Here is a 27,222-nt window from a genome sequence, read left to right as displayed (position 1 = left end):
TTAATGAATTAAATAGGTTTTATGAGGCAAATTCCATGTCAAAGAAATGCTCAGAGGTATTAATAATATGTTAATTTGTTTATTTTAGCAACAAAATATTTTACCAAGGCATGTTTTTGATACTGGGTTTTGAATTTTTGATCCCTTTTCATGAAGATCTGTATGTCAGTGACCGTTATTTGTATTCATGGTTTGTATCTGAGATAAAAGGCAAGAGAACATAAAACAATAAAAAACTGAAGAGCATTCTTTCTGATGAAAATTACATTTCCATCAGACCACATTGAGACAGATATAATGATAAAGATAACATGAAAATGTTCCACAGTTAGTGCCTTTCACATTTTACATACTCATATAAAGACACACCCTTATATTTAAAACATTTAGTAAAAGAGGCAGAAAATTCTAGGGAAAGAAAAAAGGAAATGTGTCACTGGAATCTAAACATTTTGTCAGGCCTTCTAAATAGAAAGTGAACTAACTATATATCCAAACAAATGAAAGCCCATTGAAAAATGTCACCCTTGTTTCATAAAATAGAGCATGAAGACATGTTCATATTAGATTATCCTAAACATATATTTACAAAGCTCTTGTAACATAAATCACGTTAAACAGCCCACAAGCTGGTATTCCTTTGACTTCACCAGGATTCACTCATGTTCTTTTCTTCTTCCTTTGGGTGATGCGTAGCTTAGTCGAGCCTTGGAAAGTCAGTTTACTGAAACCCACCATGGTCAAAGTGAACACTGCTTCTGTGATCTTGGTCAAAGCCTTGTAGTTCCTCCTCCTGTGAAGCTGGGAGAAGCCACCTCTTCATTGCTACCTCAGTGATCTTGGGAAGCTTGGTCACGGCACTTAGCAAGTGTCTAAACCATTGTCCGCATTTCCTAAAAGTTGATGGCCGAAGGCTGATATCCAGCTCAGTTAATTCCTTGAGGAGCCACAGGTTTTCGCAGAAGACGGTCCATCCTGCCTCACAGATGCTATCGTTATAACTCAGGTCCAGCTTCTGCAGCCTGGCCAGGTGACCTGTCTGAATTACCGATGCTGAAAAACAAAGTCACTCTGCTAAAAGCCAAGAACACATTCGAGTGCAACTGTTTTCCACTTCCAATAACACAACACACTAGCTCCAGGATTTGTAATAAGAGTGGCACTAAGTAATAGAATGTTTTTAGCTAGCAGTTTTTTTCAGGGCATTTGAAATTACTCTAGAAACACCTCTCTGCGTTCCATGTACAGCTTGAAAATGAATTTTTTTCTCCTTCCAAATTCCAACCCAAAGAATGTCTTTTCTGGTTGAGCTCATGCTCTCTGCTCTCCTGGAGCCCCGACTCTTGCTGCAGACTTTCTCTAATTAAATGTGAGGAGTGACTACTCACTGGCTTTAACTCAGGATCATTTGTGAATAGTCTTCTTGCTGTTTAATGCTTGTTTCATTATTCATTGTTTATTTACTCATTTTTCATTCAACAGTTATTTGAGTACTTTCCATGGACAAAATATACTTGGATAATTTCTAATTCATGGGTCAATTAGAGCCTTTCACACATGGGTCAATTTTTCCTTTGAATAGTACACATTAGGTAGTATCACAGTGCTACCTAAAATTGCTCTTAATAAATAACAGTTAATGAGGAAACTAAGAAAAGGAGCAAGGAGGGACAGCCAGAGCAGACAACATGTGCTTCCCTTTTCAGCCAAAAGCAGGAATGGATTAAAAAGATGAGATGGGCAGACTCTCAGAGCTGGAAGGGACGCTGGAGGGCTCCTCATTCAACCTCTAGATGGATGATCAGAGAAAAATCCCTCTCACAGCTTCTCTAAGGGGGACCAGCCCAAATCGGCCTGAAACCCCTTTCAGGCTGCCCCAGCAGAGGGAAGCAGCTCTCAGCTGGAGGAAGCCATGCCTCTGGGCCCCATCTGACCTTGCCATTGCCTATCTTCTGGGAATCTCAGCTCCTTCCACATGCCAACCATGCAGTGTTGGACAACAGGTCCCCTCAAATGTCCCCCTGTTAGGACTAAACATACCCTGGTCCTTCAATCATTTGTCACACATCATGGCTTCCAGACTGGGCAGGATGCTCCATTTCCATCAAGGCTTACTATAAAGCTTTAGTAACCAAGCCAGTATGAAACTGGTAAAAGAATAGATGCATAGACCCATGGAGGCTTCCCTGGCGGCTCAGTGATAAAGAACTTACCTACATTTTCCTCTCACCCCCTTAACAGTAACTTTTTCACAGCATAACTCACAGTTTTGATAAAGATCTGTTTATCAATTTGCTAATTTGGTGGGCAGAGCTTTCTGTGTTATATCTTAAAAACTTTTTGCAAAATTCAAGTTCCCAAGTATTTTTCCTATATTTTATTCTAAGGTTTTACAGTTACATTTTACTTATCCATATTAAGTTATTTTTGTCCAAGTTGTGAGATATAGGCTGAAGTTAATATTTTTGTGTATGATAGCTCAGTTAATCAAGCACTGTTAGTTGAAAAAGACTTACTGAATTGCTTCTGCATTTTTGTCAAAAATCAATTGACCAGTTTGAAACCCCATGGACTGTAGCCTGCCAGATTCCTCTGTCCATGGGATTCTCCAGGAAAGAATACTGGAGTGGGTTTCCATTTCCTTCTTCAAGGGATCTTCCCGACCCAGGGATTGAACCCATGTTTTTTGTGTCTCCTGTATTGGCAGGCAGATTCTTTACCACTAGCACCACCTGGGAAGCCCTCCTTAGTCATTAGGGAAATCCAAAATAAAATCACAGTGATTTGTGCCCATCTTCTAAATACAGTGTTTGGCCATAACACTTGTTTTGAAAACATGTATTTATTCCAACTAGATTGAAATATTAGAGAACAGTGTGAATGTAACACGAATTTCTTGTTTGCTTACACATAATTCATCCACAGGAAACACCAGGTGAACAGAAAAAACTACACCCAGCTGAGCAAAGCCAGGAATAGGCAAAAACAAAATCCACATGCACAGCCCTCCCAAGGACAAGGAGCCTTGCCCATCCACATCCAGTTCCAACATTCTATTCTATGTCAGATAATCCTCCTTCTTTCACCACCATATCTGTATCTATTTCCTTTTTCTTTTTTTTTAATGGTTGGCTGCACCTGGTGGCTTGCAGGATCTTAGTTCCCCAGCTAGGAATAGAACCTGCACACTCAGAAGTGAAAGCATGAAGTCCTAATCACTGGACCACAAGGAATTCCTCCATCTCATTTTATGAACCAGTCTCTACTGTGTATTTGGTTTTAGAATTGCCTGTGTCTCTTTAGCTTCCCAGGTGGCTCAGTGGGTAAAGAATCTACCTGCAATGCAGGAGATACAGGAGGGGCAGTTTCAATCCCTGGGTTGGGAAGATCCCCTGCAGGAGGGCATGGGAACCCATTGCAGTGTTCTTGCTGGAGAATGCCATGGACAGAGGAGCCTGTTGGGCTATAGTCCATGGGGTTGCAAAGAGTTGAACATGACTGAAGTGACTGATCACAAACCAGCTTTCTCCCAAGCAGATGTCAGGGAGCAGGGAAGGTGCACAGAGGGCTTAACTCCAGGCCTCATTGCCTCCTCCGCCTTCCTTCCCCCAGGCTGGTAGGGCAGGCACACTGGGCCCTGAGTGTCAGGACGGCTTTGGAACCAGAATATACAAACCCAGGAGAGCCATGTCCTCTGTCACCAGGGAACAGCTGCTCAGCCTCAGCACTTGAAGAGACGTCGAAAGCTTTAGCATCTCCAGGAGCAGCTTCAGGTTGCCGCCAATACACTTATTCCAAGAAAGGTTGACTATTTTCAGAGCAGGGAGGTGAATGGAGGCTTCAGCTGAAATTGACAGTGATAAGAATAGCAATAACTTAGACTTCCTTAGAGGTCATAAACTTTGAACGAGAGCAACCTAGGCTAGGGCAACATATTATCACTGAGTTAAGACAGTTGTGGGCTTCCCTGGTGGCTCAGATGGTAAATAAACCGCCTGCAATGCGGGAGACCTGGGTTCGATCCTGGGTTGAGAAGATCCCCTGGAAGACCCACTCCAGTATTCTTGCCTGGAGAATCCCCTTGGACAGAGTAACCTAGTGAGCCACGTCTACGCGGTCACAAAGAGTCAGACATGACTGAGCAACTAGCACTTTCACTTTCAGAGACGCCTTAGTTGCAGCATGTGGGATCTAGTTCCTGACTAGGGATCGACCCTAGTCGGTCAGTGGGTCCCCTGCATTGGAGTGTGGAATTTTAGCCCAGGGACCACTAGGGGAGTCCTGAGATCCAGCAGTCTTTGGATTAAATTGGGTGAAAGAGGGAGATCATTTCTGGGTGTGGGCAGTGAAGAAGTGAAGTGACGTCGCTCAGTCGTGCCCGACTCTTTGCGACCCCGTGGACTGTAGTTTACAAGGTTCCTCTGTCCATGGAATTTTCCAGGCAAGAGTACTGGAGTGGGTTGCCATTTCCTTCTCCAGGGGATCTTCCTGACCCAGGGATCGAACCCAGGTCTCCCGCATTGCGGGCAGACGCTTTACCATCTGAGCCACCAGGGAAGCCCTCCAGAATTCCTTGTTTCTCCTGCCTGAAATGCATGGATTCAATTTATGTTGTCTGTTTTCATCTGGAAGAAATTTTGGAAACTATAGAAAAGTAAAACTTGGTTAAATGGTTGAGTGAGTGAGTGAAGTCGCTCAGTCGTGTCTGACTCTTTGTGACCCCATGGACTGTAGCCTATCAGGTTCCTCCATCCATGGGATTTTCCAGGCAAGAGTGCTGGAGTGGATTGCCATTTCCTTCTTCAGGGGATCTTTGCAACCCAGGAATCGAACCCAGGTCTCCCGCATTGCGGGCAGATGCTTTACCGTCTGAGCCACCAGGGAAGCCCCTGGTTAAATGGTTAATTCACTATCAACTGGCATTTCTTTCCTTCATCTCAGGTTTAAGAAGGAGAGAGAGAGAAACAGTTTTCTCATCTAGTCAAGATTTCCAGAGTGTGTCTTGGTTTTACATATCCCAGTGGCTTCTGAAACTGAGACAAGGCCAAACCTTCCTAGAACTCTGAAGCACGAAAATGTATTGTGTTTATTTAACTGCAGTTACAGAAACAAGGAAGGGAAATAGTGTGTCTTGGAAAGCTGTTTAAAGGAAATTGAAAGATTTTCTGCCTAGTTCTCAGTTTCCCCTAACATTAAAACTAACCAGAGCAACTTATTCACAAGGTATAGTCATTAATTACATTTTACATTTCCTTTCTAAGAAATGTTTGAGGGGTAGATATATATTCTTTTTATAATATCTAATAAGAACACCCCTCCCACTCATATGATAGAGACCTATCAATAAGAAATTGAACTTTTTCTTCTAAAATGATATACAGAAATATGTATATATTTACTTGATTTACTTCTTTTTAATTGTTGGTTTACTTCTTAATTCAAATGGAATAAAACAGATCTTCCTAGACTTATGGTGGGATTGCATCCTGATATGGAGAAGGCAATGGCACCCCACTCCAGTACTCTTGCCTGGAAAATCCCATGGACGGTGGAGCCTGGTAGGCTGCAGTCCATGGGGTTGCTAAGAGTTGGACACGACTAAAGAGACTTAGCAGCAGCAGCAGCATCCTGATAAGTTGAAAATATCTTAAGTAAAAAATGAATTTAATACACCTAGGTCATCAGTATAGCTTTGCCTAACCTGGTGGGCTACAACAGTCCATGGGGTTGCAAAGAGTTGGACACAACTGAAGTGACTTAACAAACACGCACACAACCTACCTAAACATTCTCAGAACACTTATATTCATCCACAGTTGGGCAAAATCATCTTACACAAACCCTATTTTATACTTATGTGTTGGATATTTCATGTAATTTATTGAATACTATACTGAAAGTGAAAAACAGAGTTGTCTGGGTACAGAGAGGTTGTTAAGTTTGCCTTTATGATGGCATGAGAGAGTATCATACCACATTATGTATCACTAGCCCAGGGGAAGATCAAAATTCTAAGTGTGATTTCTACTGAATGTATATTGCTTTTAGAAAGTAAACGTCATTCAGTCATGTACGACTCTTTGCAACCCCATAAACTATATAGTCCATGGAATTCTCCAGGCAAGAATACTGGAGTGGGTAACTGTTCGCTTCTCTAGGGGATCTTCCCAACCCAGAGATCAAACCCAGGTCTCCCGCATTGCAGGCGGATTTTTTACCAGCTGAGCTACGAGCGAAGCCCTTGCTGCTGCTGCTGCTGCTAAGTCGCTTCAGCCGTGTCCGACTCTGTGCGACCCCATAGACGGCAGCCCACCAGGCTCCCCCGTCCCTGGGATTCTCCAGACAAGAACACTGGAGTGGGTTGCCATTTCCTTCTCCAATGCGTGAAAGTGAAGTCGCTCAGTCGTGTCCGACTCTTTGTGACCCCATGGACTGCAGCCCACCAGGCTCCTCTGTCCGTGGGATTTTCCAGGCAAGAGTACTGGAGTGGGGTGCCATTGCCTTCTCCGAGAGAAGCCCTTACATCATCTTAAAGTCAAAAACTCTTAAGTTAAATCATTGTAAGTCAGGGACTATCTGTAGATTCATGTCACATGATACAATTTAGTGTAATATCTATTTGATTATGATTCGTTGATTGTGTAGCTATAATTGAAAAGAGTTATGCCTTCTGATGGCCCATCAGACTCACAGCAATCCCAATTTATATTGACCTCAGTGGAATTACAAGGTACTACAAATGTGAACCTCCAAAGTAGGTTATACAGCCACCCCTCCATATAGACAGGGATATTGTTTCCAGAACCCGTCCACACCGAAGTCCCTTATGTAAAGTGGCATAGTATTTGCACATAATATATGCACATTCTCCCATATATATACTTTAAATCATTTCTGTGCTGTGCTAAGTCGCTTCAGTTGTGTCCAACTCTTTTCAACCCTATGGACTGTAGCCCACCAGGCTCCCCTGTCCATGGGTTTCTCCAGGCAAGAACACTGGTGTGGGTTGCCATGACCTCCTGCAGGGTATCTGCCCGACTCAGAGATCGAACTCACAACTCTTATATCTCCTGCATTGGTTGGTAGGTTCTTTACCAGTAGCACCACCTATATAATACCTAACACAATACAAATTCTATCTATATAAACAGTTGCCTGAATGAGGCAAATTCAAGTTTTGCTTTTTGGAGCTTTCTGGAAATTTTTTCCAAATTATTTTTGACCTGCTGTTGGTTGAATCCACGGATTTGGAACCCCTGGATACAAAAGGTCAAGTCTGCATACTTTAAATGTTAAAGGTTAAATTTGCAAAAGCCAGAAATCATCCATGTGGCCTTGAAAGTCACTTTTAAAAGAGCGTATTTCCTGAAAAGAGGACAGATTGATACTTCAATATGCCTATGGCTGAGCCTTGGAATGAAATTCACTTGGAGGGAAACAGAGGCCTCCCTCTCGGGTGTTACTGTGCCAGTGTCTGCAGGGACCCGGAGAATCGCTTACCCAGGGCAGTAAAAGTCTCACTCTCCAAAGCACAGTTGCTGATTATCAATGACTTCAACACTGGTAAAAATCGGAGCCTGCTGAGTAGGTTTTCAGAATAGCTGCCCATCTCTCTGTTGGCAGATAAATCCAATTCCTGAAGACTCGTGAGTAAAGGGATAACCTGAGCTGTTGAAACATCAAGAGTGACATGGCTTAGGCAGCATCTCACAAAGGGTCTCGGGAGGTGCCACAGTCTTCTTGATCAACAAGCATGATTCTTGCTTATGTGACCCCTGCCCTTCCTTACACGCCGTTCCTCCCCACACACACCAGCCACTTTCCCCAGCATGCCCCTGGGCTCTTCTCTAAGCCTCTCTCCAGGCTGGAAGTAAAGAGCAAAGACTTCGGAGACAGAGGAAACTGGGTTCTCATCCTGTTTGTTGCTAAAGAACAGTGTGACTTTGGGTAAATTGCTTAACTTCTCCGAGCCTCAGTTTTCTCGATGATAATAACAATAACTACTCCATAGAGACAATGGGAAGATAAAGTGACTTGGTATATATAAAGTGCCTGGTACAGTGCCTGGCACACTCAGTTAATGTTGCTCAGTTAATGTTTGATATGATCATTCTTTCCTCAGAATATAAGTCAGGAGTACTAGGAAGGCAATGAAATCAAGCAATCAGAACAGATGTCTTTTGGGACTTCCCTGGCAACCCAATAGTCGGGACTGCACACTTCCAATGCAGGGAGGCCTAGTTCAATCTGGGTTGGGGAAATAAGATCCCACATGTGGCTACATTTTTTTTTAATTAAGGTATGTACATTGGTTAAAAAATAATAATAATAACCAGATGTCTGTTGGTGACAGCACCAGAGTGGGGTCCTGAGGGCCCCTGCTGTGCCAGGAGGGACCCGTTTCCCTGTCTTTCTGCTGCTTTTCATGCTTTCAGGCCTTTGCCTTAGTTCTTCCCAGTGTGGGAAATATAGTTTCCTGGGACCCCTGTGGGGCTGACTCACCTCCTCAGAGCCTTCCAGGGCCGCCAAAGCCACAGGAATCCTGTGGTCACAATCACAGCGCCCTATTCTCTTTTTCTCCCAGCACCCCTGTTATGTGACTTGTTTGTGTATCTATTGTTCATTCGCAAATCTTCTGCCCTCCCTCACTGAAGGTGAGCTCTGTGTGTAGAGGCTTCTTCCTGCCCAGAATGTGCATCAGAGTCTGGAAATCTGAGGCTCAAATGTTAGCGGAAGGAGAGAAGGACAGGAGAAAGGAAGGGGAAGGAAAGGAAAAAAGAGGGCAGGTACTTGTGATCCCCGCAGATGCAACCATTTCTCCCTCGTCTGATGCCCACAGCACGTTGTATTCACCATGTGTACTAAGTCACTTCAGTCACGTCCGACTCTTTGTGACTCCATGAACTGTAGCCTGCCAGGCTCCTCTGTCCATGAGATTTCCCAGGCAAGAAAACTGAAGCGGGTTGCCATTTCCTTCTCCAGGGGATCTTCACCGTGTATTTGGTTTATTTCCGCCCCCACAAACTGAAGCCCCTGACTCTGAATTTCCCTTAGCCTGCAGCACAGGGCCTCGAACAATTAGATGATTAATCAGATGTCATTGGCTAAGTGATCCATAATTCCCTTTCTTTGAAGCCATTGAGAATGATCAGATAAAAGAATGTTCAATTCTTTAATATCACAAGGTAGAAAACAGGATGTATTTTCAATTCTGCCTTTTTAAAATTAAGCAGGAGGACCATGCAATTCTTATTAAATAACCATTACCTTTCTGGGGCTATTTACTCTATTGGTGGCTGTGAATCCAGATAATAGAGGCTAATCTCTTGGTTGCACTAGTGGTAACAATTCAAGTCCTCTAGCACTTTAATTTTCATCTGAGCAGCAAGATGAGATGTGAAGTTTGTGTTATTCAGTTGTAGCAGGGGAAATTCATTATTTGGAATCCGATGGACTGATAATTCAGGAGTGTCTCCGCAGGTATGACACTCATAAGTAAAAGAGATGCTGATCCATCACAATTTCCATTTGAAGCTCAAAAAGGTATTGTTTACTATTTTAAAATCTTCATGAAAGACTTGAACTCACCTCAATTTCCCAAATTGAGGGATAAGAGTCTAAGAAACAAATTAGCAGGGCTAAAAGATTGATATTAGACCTAAAGACCTATTTTGCTGTTTTCTTCCCCCAATTATACGAAAAATGACAAAAATTTTCTTTTTCTCGTTCTTTATTGATTGTTCAATCACACATTCAACAAGCATTTGCTGGGTGCCAGCTCTGTGCCAGAACTTGTGCACAAGCAGTAGAGAGATACTGGAGTAAACCATCGCTACCTAGGAGGAGCCCATCGTTCAGAGAGAAAGCAGAGCATGGCTGGTGTGCGTGGGAGTCAGCACAGTGTAGCTGGAGAAGTTGATGCGGGAAAGAAATAGAGAATGCAGTCAGAGTGACAGAGGAGCAGGAAAGCCATCCAGACTCTTGCAATAATTTAGGCATGAACTGACAGCGGGCTGGAGCAGGAGAGTAGAGGTCTAAACAGTGAGCCATGGTCAGACGCAGGATGTATTCTGAAGGTTTATTGTGGCTGCAGATGAATAAAACCCTTAATCTCTATGGCTGTGCTTGCTGTTAGGGGAAATTGCATATACGTTACCTGTTACAGGACTATACCTGTGGTAGGAAAGTAAAGGTAGTGACCTAAAATTGTAATTATGCACTATCCACTGAGCTTCTGTAACTTCACCTTATCTAAGTGCCTTGGCATAACCTGTGAGAGAGAGTGCCTCAACACCCTTCATTTTGGCTTTCCCTATACATCCTTCTTTGTAATATGCTTTGTAACATTAATAGATTCATTTCTAAACAGCCGCAGGAATTCAAAATTTCTTCCTCCTTCACAGATGTCTATAGGAGTTTAGATTCACTAACATTCACCAACTCAGTGGAGATGAGTCTAAGCAAACTCCAAGAGATAGTGAAGGACAGGGAAGCCTGGCCTGCTGCAGTCCATGGGGTTGCAAAGAGCTGGACATGACCTAGCAACTGAACAACAACATTTATTGGGCACCTAATATTTGCCAAATACTATATGGGGACATTCACAGAACTTTTATGATGTGATCCTCCCAGTAACTTCATAAACAGTACATCTCAGATTTGCCAGTTTCCCAAACATATGCCAAGGCTCTGAGAGCACTCCCTCAGCTCTGCAGCACCTACTCACTCAGGGACAACACGTCGTCAGCCGTCAGCGAGCACTGGCGAAGATCCAGCCCCTCCAGGTGCTCCAGCGTGGCCAGCCCTGCGGTGTCTTCAAACCCTCCACCCAGCTCCTTGTTGCAGGAAAGGTCTAGTGTCCTCAGCTCACACAAATATCTAAAGGCAGCATCTACAAAGAAGGTCAAGATCCCACTCTGACATATTATAGGACAGTCAGCAGGAGCGGAGCAGGGCAGGGGGCAGACGTGGAGAAGGGAGACTAAGAAAATACATACACTGTGATGACAAAACCCCAAGTGGAGGGATAACTGTCTGCTTTGTACCACTAACCCCTTTGGACCTGACAATGGCTTCGAACACTCTCCCTATGACCTGCATTGATTGCTAGTGCTTTTGCTCAGATTTCTGCAACTAATGGTTCTTCCTCTACTATTCTTGAGCACTGATATATTAGCAGCATTCTAGACTTAAACTGCCAAGGAGAAGGATAGGACAGGCTCTAGAAGATTCAAGGATAAAAATACATTGCACTTCATATTCTCATGTAATGGGGGTACTTATATAGCAGAGTAAATTTTAACTACAGATATCACTGAAGTTGTTTTTATCAGCACCAATTCCCTCCTACTACTAAGCATAAAATAATGCTGGCACTTTCAAAAGTGAGAGAGAAATGGAGAGCTTTAGTAGCACACTTTTATTTTGCTCACTGTCTCTCTCAAATCTAAAATACCCTGGCCTTTTCAGAGCTGGCCATTTAGTTTTGTAATTGTAAAAATACATGCTCACTGTAAGACTTGGAAAATCAATAAAACTTTTAATTTTAAATTACCCATGATCTCATTCCCCAACCTAACCTCTGTTTCTAGTTTGTTATATTTCCTAACAGCTTAAAAAATTAAACGTAAAATAAAATTATATAGAAGCTTCAGTCATTGCTAACTCACCCAGTAGCTTGACACTCTTTTGTGACAATCCGCACGAATGTAACTTCAAGACTTTCAGGTTTGAGGTACTTTTTAGTCCATGAGCAATACTACTGAGACTGCCACCGATATTTCTGTTGATAGAAAGATCTAGTACTTCAAGGTTTTGCAGTCTAGGTAGCAACTGACCTGGAAGGAAAGAAATCCAAAGAACAACTCAGTAAAGATGCAGGGTGTGGGACTTCTCTGGCGGTTCAGTGGTTAAGAATCTGTCAGCAATGCAGGGGACATGAGTTCCATCCCTGGTCTGGGGAGATTTCATATGCCAGGGGCAACTAAGCTTGCAAGCTGCAACGATTAATACTAAAGCCAGTGCTCTGGAGCCCACAAGCTGTAACTGCTGAGTCCATACACCCTAGAGCCAGTGCTCCGCAAAAAGAGTAGCCCCACCCACCACAACTAGAGAAAGCTCACTTGGAGAAATGAAGACCCAGCACAGCCAAAAAAGCAGATGTGGGCATGAAAGTTGGGGCGGGCGGGGGCTGTGGTGGGGAGAGTGTTACATCTTCATGTGACCTGGGATATAGTGAGCTACTTTTTCAATTCGGGGTGAGAGGAAACACACCCAATGTCAACTCCCAAGCTCTCCCATTATGGGCATCTTCACATTGTTCCTGGGAAAGACTCTACCAAATTCTACTTACCCACAAACACCCCATCTTCTGATGTGAGTGTACAGTCCACGAGCTCAAGTGTTTGTATCTTGCTCCCTTCTTGCAACGTCTGGAGGATCAGAGGCAAGTTTCCTCCCACTTTACTGTTCCAAGACAAATTCAACTCTTCAAGTTCAGGCAGCACTTTAAGTGCTTCTCCTGTTTAAAAAAAAAAAAAAAAGGTCCAAAGATCAGGTTGGTTGCCAGGTTCACAAAGCAGGAAGTTCATTTGAAAGTCAATACAACCATCATTTATAAAGTATTGAAGCCGGGCCAGGTCCTGGTTAGATGCCTGGGAACAGGGAGGAGAAAAGGACCCAGTTCCTACCCACGACCAGCAGGGTGAGCTTCTAGGCATAGCCAGAGTTCTGAAGCCATGCTCATAAACAAAAATTGTGAAAAAAAAAAAAAAATCCACTTGTTGGTAAGGGGTGTGTGTCTGTCTTAGTCACTCAGTTGTATCCAACTCTTTGCAACCCTATGGACTGTAGCCCGCCAGGCTCCTCTGTCTGTGGGATTCTCCAGGCAAGAATATTGTAGTAGGTTGCCATTCCCTTCTCCAGGGGATCTTCCTGACCCAGGAATCAAACCGAGGTCTCCTGCATTGCAGACAGATTCTTTACCTGAGTCACCATGATTTTACCAAATCGTTTTTATGGTAGTAAATATTTCTACCAGTCCATCTACTTTCTCTCATCCACCCTCTTTAGGGATCATTATTGCTGAGAAGCTTGTCCAGAGGTAGAAATATAAAAGATTTAGAAAATAAAACATGAAGATTTAAATCACCCATAATTTTATTCCCCAACATAACCACTGTTATATTTCAGCCAGAGGTAGAAGCAAAAGCAGGGCACTGGCCATCACAGAGGAAAAGCTCACTCTGACATCGAGAATATCACATACAACTGACCCAACCACGGCAGGGAGGAATGAGTAAGAGAGCACTAGGCATTAGCAGCTCATGATGCCTTGGAATGCAAGCAGCTTATGACAGCCCTGGGGTGAAGAAGGATGCAGTGAGCAGGGATGAAACTTAACATTTCTGGGACCACTTCACACAGGATACACTTGAGGGCTACAGAAGCTGGGAGAGAATGAGGGGTCAGCCCTTAGGAATGATTGTCATTGCTTTGGGGGCAGAACAGAATGGTGAGCTGCACACACGGAAAATATACTTTCTCAACATGTGGAGTCAATCTGAACACCAATTAAGAGTGTTGGAAGGTCCGCTGAGTCCAGAAACCTATATTCTACTGCTGGATACTGGGCGTGAACTTCTGCCACTGATTACTTATTCTATGGTTTAAGGTTTTTCAGGCTTCCCTTGTGGCTCAGCTGGTAAAGAATTCACCTGCAATGCGGGATACCTGGGTTTGATCCCTGGGTTGGGAAGATCCCCAGGAGAAGGAAAAGGCTAGTTCAGTTCAGTTCAGTTCAGTCGCTGTCATGTCCGACTCCTTGCGACCCCATGAATTGCAGCACGCCAGGCTTCCCTGTCCATCACCATCTCCCGGAGTTCACTCAGACTCACGTTCATTGAGTCCGTGATGCCATCCAGCCATCTCATCCTGGGTCGTCCCCTTCTCCTCCTGCCCCCAGTCCCTCCCAGCATCAGAGTCTTTTCCAATGAGTCAACTCTTCGCATTAGGTGGCCAAAGTACTGGAGTTTCAGCTTTAGCATCATTCGTTCCAAAGAAATCCCAGGGTTGATCTCCTTCAGAATGGACTGGTTGGATCTCCTTGCAGTCCAAGGGACTCTCAAGAGTCTTCTCCAACACCATAGTTCAAACGCATCAATTCTTCAGTGCTCAGCCTTCTTCACAGTCCAACTCTCACATCCATACATGACCACAGGAGAAACCATAGCCTTGACTAGACGGACCTTTGTTGGCAAAGTAATGTCTGTGCTTTTGAATATACTATCTCGGTTGGTTATAACTTTTCTTCCAAGGAGTAAGTGTCTTTTAATTTCATGGTTGCAATCACCATCTGCAGTGATTTTGGAGCCCAAAAAAATAAAGTCTGACACTGTTTCTACTGTTTCCCCATCTATTTCCCATGAAGTGATGGGACCAGATGCCATGATCTTCGTTTTCTGAATGTTGAGCTTTAAGCCAAGCCAATCTAGTATTCTGGCCTGGAGAATTCCATGGACTATACAGTCTATGGGGTTGCAAAGAGTTGGACATGACTGAGCAACTTTCACTGTAAGGTTTTTGGAGTACGCGAGCCCCACTTAAACATGCAAATTCTTCAGGAATTTTAACAAAATAAGCCACTAAACAGGTGTCATTTTGTATGCCATTACCAGTCAATGGGGTGAGGCTTTGAACAGCCCTGAGGCGTGCCCAGGATCAGGGAGAAAGGGCATGATTGTCTGCAGTCCATCTAATATTGGAGCACTATACACTTGCCATCCTGCACTAAGCAATTTTAACAGGTGTAATAATGTTGGGATGACTCCTGATTTATGCTTTCTTAACAATAAAGAAAGCTGAGCACTGAAGAAGTGATGCTTTTGAACTGTGGTGTTGGGGAAGATTCTTGAGAGTCCCTTGGAAATTGAGGTTGGAGGATCATGAAAAAGATTAGATTAGTCAAAAAAAAAAAAAAAGAAACTATACTTCTTTTCATGCCTGAGTAACAGTATGTTAAATTTGAGACTCTGCTACATGATAACCAGCTGCTAACCTGTGAGGCTAAATTGATCATAGAAAACCACAGAAAGGTAATTTTGGATGGGGAAGTAGGGAAAGAAGGAATTATCAATTATTGAGTGCCTACTCTGTGTCAAGCATGTAGTAGGTACTTTATAAAAATTATTTAATCCTCACAATTTTTTGAGGTGGATATTATCCCCATTTCAGAGATAATAAAACTGAGGCTTGGGAGGGTTGTTTTGTCCATGGTCACAAAAATAGTTAGAAGTAGGACCAGGATTTGAACTAGGATCTGGCCATTTTCTAGGGAATGATTAGAGAGAAGTGCATCTGTGCACACCCAGTCGTGTCTGACTCTGTGACCCCCATGGATTGTAGCCCACCAAGCTCCTCTGTCCATGGGATATTTCTGACGATACTGGGGTGGATTGCCATTTCCTCCTCCAGTTTAGAGAAAAGACATTGGCATAAATTTTGTTGCTTTTACAGAAATCTTTGCTGAGATGTAAATGATCAAAACACATAATTGAAATAAAGACGAGATGAAAAGAAGACTAAAAAAAGTATGTCTGGCATCTAAAATCAGCAGGCATTCCAGTGAAGCAGCTGGGTTAGCAGCATGACAAATTTTAGCCTACATTTTAGGTTATTCAACGTTCAACATACAAAACTAACTTAATTGAGGTTCTGGTTCTACTTAAACCATTGCTTTTATTTGAAAAATCTTGTTTTGATCAATTTTTTAAAAATAGGAATGGGAAAAGAGAAAAGTATTTTGAGATTGGAAAGGATCTTAATTTATCTATCCCAACTTCTCTGTGTTACAGATGAGGTAACAGATCCAGAGAGAGCAAATTTTGCAATTATTATTTCCATTTAAACTCCCTGAGACCAGAGGCTTGGTCAGCCTGTTCCCCTCTTTATCCCAGGGCTTAGCGCAATTCTGGGTGCAGGTTACACAGTTCTCTAGAAAGTATGCAAATGCTCAACACAGCATTGCATCCTGTACGGACAGTGCTCTCATCCTCGTCCATGGGAATCCAAGGGGAGTGAGCACCCAGGTGATTTGCCCTTGAGGGTTTGGATTGCAGAGATCCTTCCAGGCAAGCACTCTCTCAAGGGAAGCATTCATCATACCCAGTGCCCGAACATCATCAGCGGTAAGTCTGCAACTACTCAGCCTCAGGATTTTTAACTTGCTGACAAGATGCATTTGCTGGGTGAGTACATGGAGGTTTCCACCTATGACATCATTCCAGGAAATATCCAGTTTTTCCAAGTCTGGGAGAGAAGGCAGCAAAGCAACTAGAAGTGAACACAAGAAAAGACAGATTGACATGTGGAATTTGTGATTTGTAGTAAACAGGATTCATCTATACTGCCTGTTGCTCTGTAACAGGATAGAAGGAGGATGGATGGGCTGACTTTCCACACAGCAGGGCTCCCTCAGGTGTGCAACTGGAGACGTCGTGATATTACATATCCTATTTCTTGGGACCTTTTTGATTTCTGCCAAATAACTGCATTCTGAAAAGGCAGTGGTGTTTCTGTGAGATTCCATAAGAATTCCTTTACTGTGGTGGAAACAGCAATTCAGCTACAACTGTTACTACTGCTGTCACTACAGTGTGTATACTGGTCCTTTTATTTTGCAAACCCTCTAACAACCATCACCCTGTCATTCTATTGGACCCTCAGGCCGAAGGCCCGGGGAGCACTCCGTTGGCCAGGACTGCTCAGACAGTGCCCGTTAACTATTTTTTCTTATCTAGATCACCTGGGTATCACCATCTTACAAACCTCCTTTTATACCTACATGGGCCAATATGTGGCGCAAAGCCTGACCAGAACCTTCTCTGAGTCTCCTCCATTGCTCATGAAAAATGAAATTACTCTCTGTGAACAAAATTCTCTGAGGTTATCTTTATCTCCTGAGGCAACAAGACCTGAGTGGAAATGCCAAAGTCAAGGCTGGAAGGTGTCTTTGCTTGCTTGCTTTTAAATGGCTGTCTTGGATGTCAAAATAGTGGCAGCAGTTAGACATCACACAGTGAGCTTCTAGAGTTACAGGCACAGCAATTCCTGACCTTCCACCATTCTGAAGAAATTCTGAAGACACACTTAGGGGCAAAAAAATATGTTTATAGTTTTTTTTTTTTTTTTTTTTAACCAGCGTTCAAAGTGTTAGTCATTCAGTCATGTCCTACTCTTTGTGACTACATGTACTATTGTCCACCAGGCTCCTCTGTCCTTGGGATTCTCCAGGCAAGAGTGGGTTGCCATTTCCTTCTCCAGGGAATCTTCCCAGCCCAGGGATGGAACCCAGGTCCCCCACATTACAGGCAGATTCTTTACTGTCTGAGTCATCAGTTCAGTTCAGTTCAGTTCAGTTGCTCAGTTGTGTCCGACCCTTTGTGACCCCATGAACTGCAGCACGCCAGGCCTCCCTGTCCATCACCAACTCCCGGAGTTCACTCAAACTCACATCCGTCAAGTTGGTGATGCCATCCAGCCATCTCATCCTCTGTCGCCCCCTTTTCCTCCTGCCTGCCAATCCTTCTCAGCACCAGAGTGTTTTCCAATGAGTCAACTCTTTGCATGAGGTGGCCAAAGTACTGGAGTTTCAGCTTTAGCATCATTCATTCCAAAGAAATCCCAGGGCTGATCTCCTTTAGAATGGACTGGTTGGATCTCCTTGCAGTCCAAGGGACTCTCAAGAGTCTTCTCCAGCACCACAGTTCAAAAGCATCAATTCTTCGGCGCTCAGCCTTCTTCACAGTCCAACTCTCACATCCATACATGACCACAGGAAAAACCATAGCCTTGACTAGGTGGACCTTTGTTGGCAAAGTAATGTCTCTGCTTTTCAACATGCTATCTAGGTTGGTCATAACTTTTCTTCCAAGGAGTAAACATCTTTTAATTTCATGTCTGTAGTCACCGTCTGCAGTGATTTTGGAGCCCCCCAAAACAAATTCTGACACTGTTTCCCCTGTTTCCCCATCTATTTCCCATGAAGTGATGGGACCAGATGCCATGATCTTCGCTTTCTGAATGTTGAGCTTTAAGCCAACTTTTTCACTCTCCATTTTCACTTTCATCAAGAGGCTTTTGAGTTCCTCTTCACTTTCTGCCATAAGGGTGGTGTCATCTGCATATCTGAGGTTATTGATATTTCTCCTGACAATCTTGATTCCAGCTTGTGTTTCTTCCAGCCCAGCGTTTCTCATGATGTACTCTGCATATAAATTAAACAAGCAGGGTGACAATATACAGCCTTGACGTATTCCTTTTCCTATTTGGAACTGTCTGTTGTTCCATGTCCAGTTCTAACTGTTGTTTCCTGACCTGCATATAGGTTTTTCAAGAGGCAGGTTAGGTGGTCTGGTATTCCCATCTCTTTCAGAATTTTCCACAGTTTATTGTGATCCACACAGTCAAAGGTTTTGGCATAGTTAATAAAGCAGAAATAAGTGGTTTCCTGGAACTCTCTTGCTTTTTCCATGATCAGAGAAGCCCAAAGCACTTCAGCAATTTAATTTTGTTTACCATGATCTTAACTGTTACAAAGTATGAAAGTCTATTGAACACATTAGAAGGCAAAAAACTAGGATTCCTGGGACGGGCTCTGGAAGATTTCAGTTCAGTGGGTTTGGGTTGGACTCAAGTGTATGCATTTCCACAGGTTCTGCAAGATTCTGACCCGTACACAGGCATTTGAGAATCACAGGCACGGTTACAGTTTCCTGTTAAGAGATCTGTCTCAAATGTAATGGCATGGATTTTAATTAAAATAGTCAAGGATAGCCCCCGCCCACCCCGCCTCACTCAAAAACAGTTCTTTTGATTCCTCTGTTAGTAGACACATTTAATGTGATTAAATACTTGACTTAAGATGTCCAAAAAAAGAGAATCTTTAAGAAGGTGATGATGGTGTTGTTGAGGAGAAGGTTGTTTGCAATCAAACTCTTGCTAGAGTGTCACAAACAGTAGTTGTTCTTTTGTGTAAAAAAAAAAGTGTGAGCAATAATCACTAGGAATGATACTTTTCATCCCACAGACAACATGATGCCCCTTTAAATTCCCAGCAGGGCTTACTTTTATGGATGAGTTTATATCATATATAGGAGGAGATGAGTTTCAGAGAGTTAGAGGTAATTAGTAGAGAGGTAAAATTGTTCAGGAAAAAACAAACCTCCCACCTAAATTTGGGCTCAAATCTTTGAGACTTGAGGAAGAATCAATTGACTTTTTTTTTTTTAAACAGCAATGTAGCTGCTCTTCCCGAATTCTCTAGGCCACCCTGCAGACCTCAGGTTACCAAGTGAGGATGGAGCCCTTTGCCTGCTCATCTCAGCCCTCTGTGCCCTCTGTGCCCCTGGATAAGGTCGACTCCATACAGACCCGTCTCCCTCACATCCGCTGTTGTCAGTCTGCAGTTGTTCAGATCTAGACACTTGTTGACAGCCTTTCTGCCTAGCTTCTGCAGAAACCGCTCGTTTTCCTCCATCCTGGATCTCAGGTCTGTTTCTGAAGTGAGAGTCTTGGCTGTATGATAAGAATAAAGAAGACTTTGCTATGAATGACTGTATAAAGATGAGACACATGAGAAGACAGACAACCGTGAACTAGTCCTTTGTGAAACCTCAACTCAGAAGGGGACAAAACCTGACCTCTGTCCCTGTGGCTGGTGCTCAACACTGGCTGCTCTAGGGACCCTTTTCCTACAATGGAGCCTGAGGAACTCAGGGGCTTTTCTTTCATGGCCTGACCTGGGCTTCTTGGATGGAGACTGAATCATGTTCCTAGACGAAGCGGTAAACTTGTTAGCACCATGTTTAAGACAGCTCTGGTGGAAGGATGCACAGACATCTTTGGTGAACGCACTGCTGGGGGAGGTGCCCACATGCTGGCCTCCTAACAGGACAGACGTGGAGGGGGAACATTGCAGTCCTCCCTGATGAGCCTCAGATGGCTGAAAGGAGCAAGTGAAGCGCTTGCTGCTCATTTCCTAGACCCTTCAACTAGTAAATCCAGACAGTAGTGCCTACAAGAGCTTTTGTATTTTCTCAACTCCTAACAGAGAATATATTCAGAAAACCTCATTTGTCTTTGTTACTAAGTACTTTTTTTTTTTTTTAGGGACATATGTGACACCCTTGCCAAGTTCCTCTGTAATAATGCTGCACTATGTCACTAAGATTTAAAAAGATTAAATAAAAATAAAAAGCTATAATTTTGTGTGTGTGTTACTTTTTTGTCAGGGTTAGTAGAGTATTATTGTACATTTGGAACTTATGCTTCTGACTCTTCGCGACTCCATGGACTATATTAAGTTTATTAATTAATAATTAATTTTATTGTCTACTACCGCATGTGTCAACATGTAAGCCACATGTGGGACATACTGTACTTTTGTAAGACAAAATGCATAAGCATGTACAGACAGTGACTTTAATTAGGGACTTCCCTGTTGGTGCAATAGTTGATAGTCCACGCTCCCACCACAGGGGGCATAGGTTCAATCCCTTGTCAGGGAACTTAAATCCTGCATGCCATGTGGTGAGGCCAAATAAATAAATAAAACATATACAAACAGTATGCATACTGGAATCCGATAGGAAAGCATAAGTTCCAAATGTACAGTAATACTCTACTAACCCTGACAAAAAAGTATACAAATCATATAGAGAAAAAGAAATATATTGGCCCTGGTGAAAATGAAAAGATAGCAGCATTACCATAGTAGTAAATTTAGACTAAAATATTAGCAGGATAATAGACTCCATCTCTCTTCTGCAGCGAGTCTAGTGGCTTGCCATTCTTAAGAAAACCACCTACAGGCCAACCTAGGATGGTTGGTGTTGCCACATTCTACCAGTAAGAGGCAGCATCATCCACCCACCGTTTACCTCTTCACTCTGGCCTTCAATTTTTATTATAGTAAGCTGTATACAAGGTATTTTATTTTGGGTAGGGTTGCAGATTTAAGAAAAACAAAAATACCATGTCCAGTTAACCTTAAACTTCTGGTAAACAAAGAATCATTGTTTAGTAAAAGTACATCCCAAATAATGCAGGTATTTTTTTTTCCTGACAACCCTAATTTGGGGTGGATCATAGGAGAGTTATGGATGAGGGGGACGAGGACAGACTGCCTCTTATATGCCAGTGAGGACAGAACATTTTGTGTACACTTGATGCAAGGAGTCATAAGCACACTGTCTCATAGATTTGGAAGCCGAGACAGACTGTTAATTGGTCAGCAGCAGAGTCAGAATTTGAACCCAGAACAATCTGCTCCAAAGCCCATTATGTGTGTGTGCTTTTTAAATATTTGTGCTTAAATTTTTTTCTCTGCATTGTGTCTTGTTGCGCTCCTTTTTGTCTTTTAGCTTTTTTATCTCTGTAGCTTCAACCTACAACCATGCTCAAGTTCCAGCTTCACCAAGCCTTCTTTTTTTGTTGTTTTTTCCTCAAGCCACTGTTCTGTCAATCATTTCCTTTACTGTCAAATGTTTGAAAAGAGAGGAGTGTGCTTGCTGGCCCCACTTCTTCAACACTGTAACCAATTAGTCCTCTACATTCTGGTTGCCACACTTACCTGGCCAAATAAATTGTTTCTCCAAGGTCACCACCACCAATGATGTATGTATGGTCAGGCCTTTAAGGATGGTTGTTCTCTTGATCTCTATCCATCCCCTACTTGACCAGGCCCTGCTTCCCTCACATGACTATCCAATCCTCTTAATTATAGGACTTAATTAGTAACTGCCCTCCTGCTTGCCCCCTGCCCCAGCTGCTGGTTTCCCTGGTTACTGATGAGCTCACCTCCCCTATAAATGGTAGCCTCCTCCTCCTGGTGACTATCAAAGACTGCTGCCATGTTCTGCCCATTGTCTGTCACACATGGTGGGGTGTGACTCCAGGACCTTTGGGTAAGATGCCCCCAACCAATGATCACTGATGTCTCTGTTGCTGTCACCAGGTTTTTTCTTTGGTCTTAAGTCTGGGCAACTACAAGATTTGCAGGCCAGTGGGGTGCAGCCCAACAACCAACCAACTGACAGATTCTGAAGTCCCTTTGCAGACCACACCCTACGTGGGTGCTCTGTAATATATATTTTATATGATTGATTGGCAAATCCAAGGCAGCACAACTGGAAAACCTAGATCAACTCGTGGGTCCATCAGGTAAGCAAGTCATTTAACTTCTCTGAGCCTTGGTTTACTCATCTATAAAATGGAAATTATAATTCCCACCTGGTTCACTTATCAGGAGTGTAGTGACTTAAAGTTGCTGAACCTTCCCAGGAAGATGGGACTCTACAATACCTTTGACATGATACATACTTTTTAAACATTGTTGAATGAACAAATAGCTAAATGAGTGAATGAATGTATTAGCTTTATAGTTCCTCAATTACCAAAATCAAGATGATAAATCTTTATCAAAACACCTAAGTATAAATGAGTACCCATTTCTGAGGCCCCCACACATCGCCTTACAGACCATATGTATGTTTTTTTTAATCTATGAAACTCTTCCTTCAAAAAATATCTAATGTCACAGCTCAGTATAAATAACAAATGAGTCAGATCTGCTACAGGTTGGCTGTTGTTAAAGGAGGGCTGGCACTCCGTGGCGGGGGCAAAGTGACCACATGTAAGCAGCTCTGTGGAGCGATTCTGGGCCTTTTCTGGCTGCTGTTCTGCTGAACCAAGTTCTTGCTTCTTCAGGAGATTCTGTGAGCCAAGCAGGATCTTCTCATTAGGTTCTTTTCCAAGCTAAACCTGGAGAGGTTGGCTTCTATTGTTTACAACCAAGAATCCTAATGCTCTCGTAAAACATGATTACGTGTTTGTAATGTGGGTGGTGCGGTACAGGGAATCAAGATAACAAGTTCCTGTTATCAAGGAGCTACCTGTCTGATGGAGGAGACAGATGAAAGAGCCACGGTCACAGTACAGAGAAGTACAAGGGTGGAGGCCAGCAGGGGTGCGAGGTGGCCCAGGGTAGAGACAGTAAGTGCTTCAGTTCTTGGGATGGGCCTTGGCAAGCTTCCAAGTGAAAGTATTAGTCGCTCAGTCATGTCCAACTCTTTGCAACCCCATGGACTGTAGCCCGCTAGGCTTCTCTGTCCATGGAATTCTCCAGGCAAGAATACTGAATTGGGTTGCCATTTCCTTCTCCAGGGGATCTTTCCAACCCAGGTCTCCCGCATTGCGGGCAAGTTCTTCACTGTCTGAGCCACCAGGGAAGTCTAAGTGAAATAAATTGCGCCTTAAAGATGAGCTGGAGTCAGCCAGGTGGGTGGTCAGGAGGGAGGGATAAGTGGGGGAGGGGTGCAGAGGAGGGTAGAGACACAGGGAAGGTCTTTTTTGGCACAGGGACCCACTCTGGGGGAATGTGGCCAGATGAGGAAACTGCAGGTAAATCACAATATCAGCAGTAGAAGATGAATGTGAGGTTGGGGGAAGGCAGAGGCCGTGAAGAGATATTCAGCTTACCATAAACACCATGAAGGTCATGCTTGAGAATATAGACTTTCTCTTCAAGGCAAGAAAGACTCAGTGGAGAATTTCAAACCGGTGGAAGACATCTGTGGTTTAGAAAGAGCACCCAGCGGAAGTGTGGGGGACAGGCTGGCAAGAGAGCAAGACCCGGAGGAGAGAAACCAGGTAGGAAACAGCAGCAGTGGTCCAGGCAATAGACAAGAAAGCCAGGACAGCAACAGAGAGGACCAGCTAGGTCCCAGAGCCACTTGGGGAACAATTCATGCAACTCCAGGGGCCACTGAGTTTGGGGAGAAATGAACATGGACATCCTGAGGGACTGATATTCGCCAGCTGAGATAACCAGCTGACCGCACTGTTAATTTAATCATGATAATAGGTATCCACTGGGGCTTCCCAAGTGGCTCAGTGGTAAAGAATCCGCTTGCTGACAGAGGAGATGCAGGTTTGATCCCTGGGTTGGGAAGATCCCCTGGAGAAGGAAATGGCAACCCAATCCAGTGTGCTTGCCTATGGAATCCCATGAACAGAGGAGCCCGGCAGGCTACAGTCCATGGGGTTGCAAAAAAGTCAGACATGACTGGGCAGTCTACATGGGTATCCACTAACCATGTTCCCAAAGCTCCAAATCATACTTTAGAACAAACAGCAACAACCTTCTGATTACCTTCTTTTAAAGACAGACTTCTTAATTTTCTACTTTCAAAAATGTATTCAAACTGCTCACAGGTAAAGTGATACTTCTGGTATTTGGAACAAACAATCTGACAGATGTGGGGGTAAGTATAAATGAAATAAGACTGGCCATGGGTTGATAATTGTTAGAGGGAGGTAATCATGGGGACTCATACTGTTCTCTCTTTTACATGTGTTTGCACAAAAAGTATAAATGTTTTTAAAATACACTTACTCTAATAATATACTGATGACACTGTATATGTCATGACTTTAGAGAGAGGGTGGCAATATTTGCATAACCCTTGAATTTGTCATCTCTGTGCTGGGAACTTTCAGCTATTTAGTTAGCACAGTGAAGGAGAAAACAAGGGACTGGGAAAGCCAAAGATACTCACCAAAGGGCAAAAAAAGGAACTTAGTAACTATGCCATAGGCATGGAATGGAATATTATGCCACTGTCAAAAGTAGGCATATGAACGTCATGTAACCATGTGAGCATTGAACAGTATAATAAATCCCAGAAGGAGGATCACAGCTCCATGTAAGCTCAGGAGGCTCTTATAAGCTCTTCTAATTGTACAAAGCATGTCTGTTTGGCCTCTGCTGCCTCTCTGACTAGTCCCCTACTCCCCTCATCCTCTATCCATCTCTCATCCTGCTTCAGCATCCCTAACCTCCTGGCCAGCTCTCAAGCACTCCAGGCTCACTCCCATATTGGGCCTTTGCATTTGCAGATCCCTTTGCCTGGAAAGCTGCTCCCTAAAATATCCATATGGCTGGCTTCATTCATTCTACGTGGCTGCCTTTCAGATCTCAGCTCAAGAGTTTCTGTTACTAAATCAGAAACTCCTTCCTGCCAACTGCATCTAAAATTACCCCAGCCCATCATTCGCTATCTCCTTATATTGCTTATTGGTCTTCATATGAATTATCACACAAAAAGTATGCCTGCTTTTGGTCCCTTGTGTACATAAGGTTCTCTTTTGCGTGGCTATATTTCTAATAAGTGACTGGCACGTAGGAGGTACTCAATATCTGTTGACTGGTTGGTTGACCATAAATATATGCATGTGAAAAGAATCTGAAAAGAATCTTGAAGAGATAGCACTTTGTGTTCAAATGAAACTGGGTATTTTTCTCTAAACCTTTCTGTGACATAATTACTTTTGATAATTAAAAGTAAAATGAGCAAATTATTTAAAATATTCAACAAATCCAAAGCAAATTTGAGTTTGAAACTTTGCCCTATTTTATTGTGAGAAATGATTCTTTAAACACCTCTTCGACAAGTGCATTGAATGTGTCGATACCTTTTAAATTTCAACAGTCCTAGTTACCTTCTGAGAGAGATTGTATAGACGTTGGCATGCCTCTAAGCTCCCTGGCCCTTTGCAAACTGTCACCCAGAGGAGACTGCTTCAGGGACTCCAGGTGCATCTCTTGGCATTTTCACTTTCACTACTCAGCCCTGCACTTGTTCCCATAAAAACACATTAGCAGTCAGGAATTAATTCACTCCACGAAGTGAACGTACTCTGGGCAAGATACTGTTCTTGACGCAAGAGAGTCAGTGACCAACAAGACACAGCTCACGTTACTTAAGTCTTAACCTGGTAGAAAGATGGCTCTGTATGCCAACAATTACCCTGGGACAAGGGCCGTCGGGGAGAAGAGACCCCTGTGGTCAGGGAACCCACCACTGGACTAAGCCTGGCTTGGAGCATAACTCTGAGCAATGAGTGACATTACCTCAATTTTGAGATAGTTAAAAAGAGAGAAGGAAAAGTGTCCCAGGTAGGAAAAATCAGGCTCAAAAGCTTCCAGGTATAAAGACATAAAGGAGCCTGGGGTTGCCTCTAGGAGTGGATTCTGGGTGCCTGGAGCAAGGGATGTGGGGGATGGAGGTTAGGGGTGGGTCTGCTGTCACTTCAGGCTCAAGATTCATGAAGGTTTAATCTATCGTCCCTCCTGGGATCTCCTTACATTTTAAAGGGAGGATTAAAGACTGAAACAGGGTTTCCCAGGTGGTACTAGTGGTAAAGAATATGCCTATCAATGCAGAAAACCCAAGAGAGATACTGGTTCCATCCCTGGGTAGGAAAGATCCCCTGGAGTAAGAAATGGCAACCCACCCCAGTATTCTTGCCTGGAAAATCCCACGGACAGAGGAATCTGGCGGGCTACAGTCCATGGGGCTGCAGAGAGTCAGATACAACTGTGCAAAGCAATTAAGTACTAAAGACTTAAACTAAAGGGATAAAACTATAAATGGAATTTTGGATTCTGCTATTAAAGTTTACATTCTGTCCTCAGGCTAGGGCCTAATAGATATTCTTGAAATAACAATGTTCATGGCTCCCTCCCTATAAAATGGGTCTTTCTGTAATACTACATTCCAGAATGGTTCAAGAAACATTTTGCACACAGGGGATCTTCAATGACCTTGCAGAGCCTACCTCCATGCCTAGGGGATGGAATGTTCCTAATACCTAGAGTACTACTTTAATTATTTCATTTATTTATTTTTGGCCCTGATCAGGGATGGAACCCATGCCCGCTGCAGTGGAAGCTTGGAATCTTAACCACTAGACCGCCAGGGAAGTCCCCTGGAGTACTATTTTAGAAGTAACAGCTAGGGTGTTTTTTTTTTTGTCTTTTCGAACCAGAGCAGGATTCAGCCCAGGTTTACACAGGAACAGACAGCCATGGGACCAGACAGTTGTCCAGCTACAGCCCCACAGCTGACCAAGCCTCAGAAGGTTAGGTGGGAGAGACATTTAGCCTGTGAATCCAGCCACAACCTGCAGCCATGCCTGCCCATTTCAATTCCACCATCACCCAAGGGCCCTTTTCCTTTCACTGCTTCTCTGGCACCCACCCAAGGCTTACCTCCGTGGTCACTCACTCAATTTCACCTTTTGGAGGCGCATACACAGCCATTCTCTGGAGAGCCATCCCAGTAAATGCTTCCCCTTTCCTCCCCCCTCCTTAAATGTTGTGAC

The 27,222-nt window shown here is 43.4% G+C and overlaps 1 protein-coding gene across 1 annotated transcript; it reads right to left on the bottom strand.

Annotated features, from left to right (window-relative positions):
* Window positions 64-27,222, bottom strand: LRRC31 (leucine rich repeat containing 31). Its single transcript, XM_013964434.2, has 9 exons — window positions 27,110-27,222; window positions 19,429-19,572; window positions 16,162-16,329; window positions 12,353-12,520; window positions 11,670-11,837; window positions 10,727-10,891; window positions 7,501-7,668; window positions 3,677-3,844; window positions 64-1,053 (listed from the first exon to the last, which is right to left on the bottom strand). Exons 2-9 carry the CDS (start codon window positions 19,532-19,534, stop codon window positions 722-724), a joined length of 1,443 nt encoding a protein of 480 aa, XP_013819888.2. The 5' UTR covers window positions 19,535-19,572; window positions 27,110-27,222; the 3' UTR covers window positions 64-721.

The sequence above is a fragment of the Capra hircus genome, chromosome 1 (genome assembly GCF_001704415.2).
Source record: "Capra hircus breed San Clemente chromosome 1, ASM170441v1, whole genome shotgun sequence".
NCBI classification, from domain to species: domain Eukaryota; kingdom Metazoa; phylum Chordata; class Mammalia; order Artiodactyla; family Bovidae; genus Capra; species Capra hircus.
This window is presented reverse-complemented; position numbering and strand designations above follow the sequence as displayed.

Coding starts and splice junctions, on each gene's coding strand:
- LRRC31 (XM_013964434.2), bottom strand. CDS start 19,534: ATGGAGGAAAACGAGCGGTTTCTGCAGAAGCTAGGCAGAAAGGCTGTC. Junction 11,838..12,352: donor AGAAGATGGGGTGTTTGTGG/GTAAGTAGAATT, acceptor CTTTCCTTCCAG/GTCAGTTGCTACCTAGACTG. Junction 1,054..3,676: donor AGAGGACATGGCTCTCCTGG/GTTTGTATATTC, acceptor TTTGTTTTTCAG/CATCGGTAATTCAGACAGGT.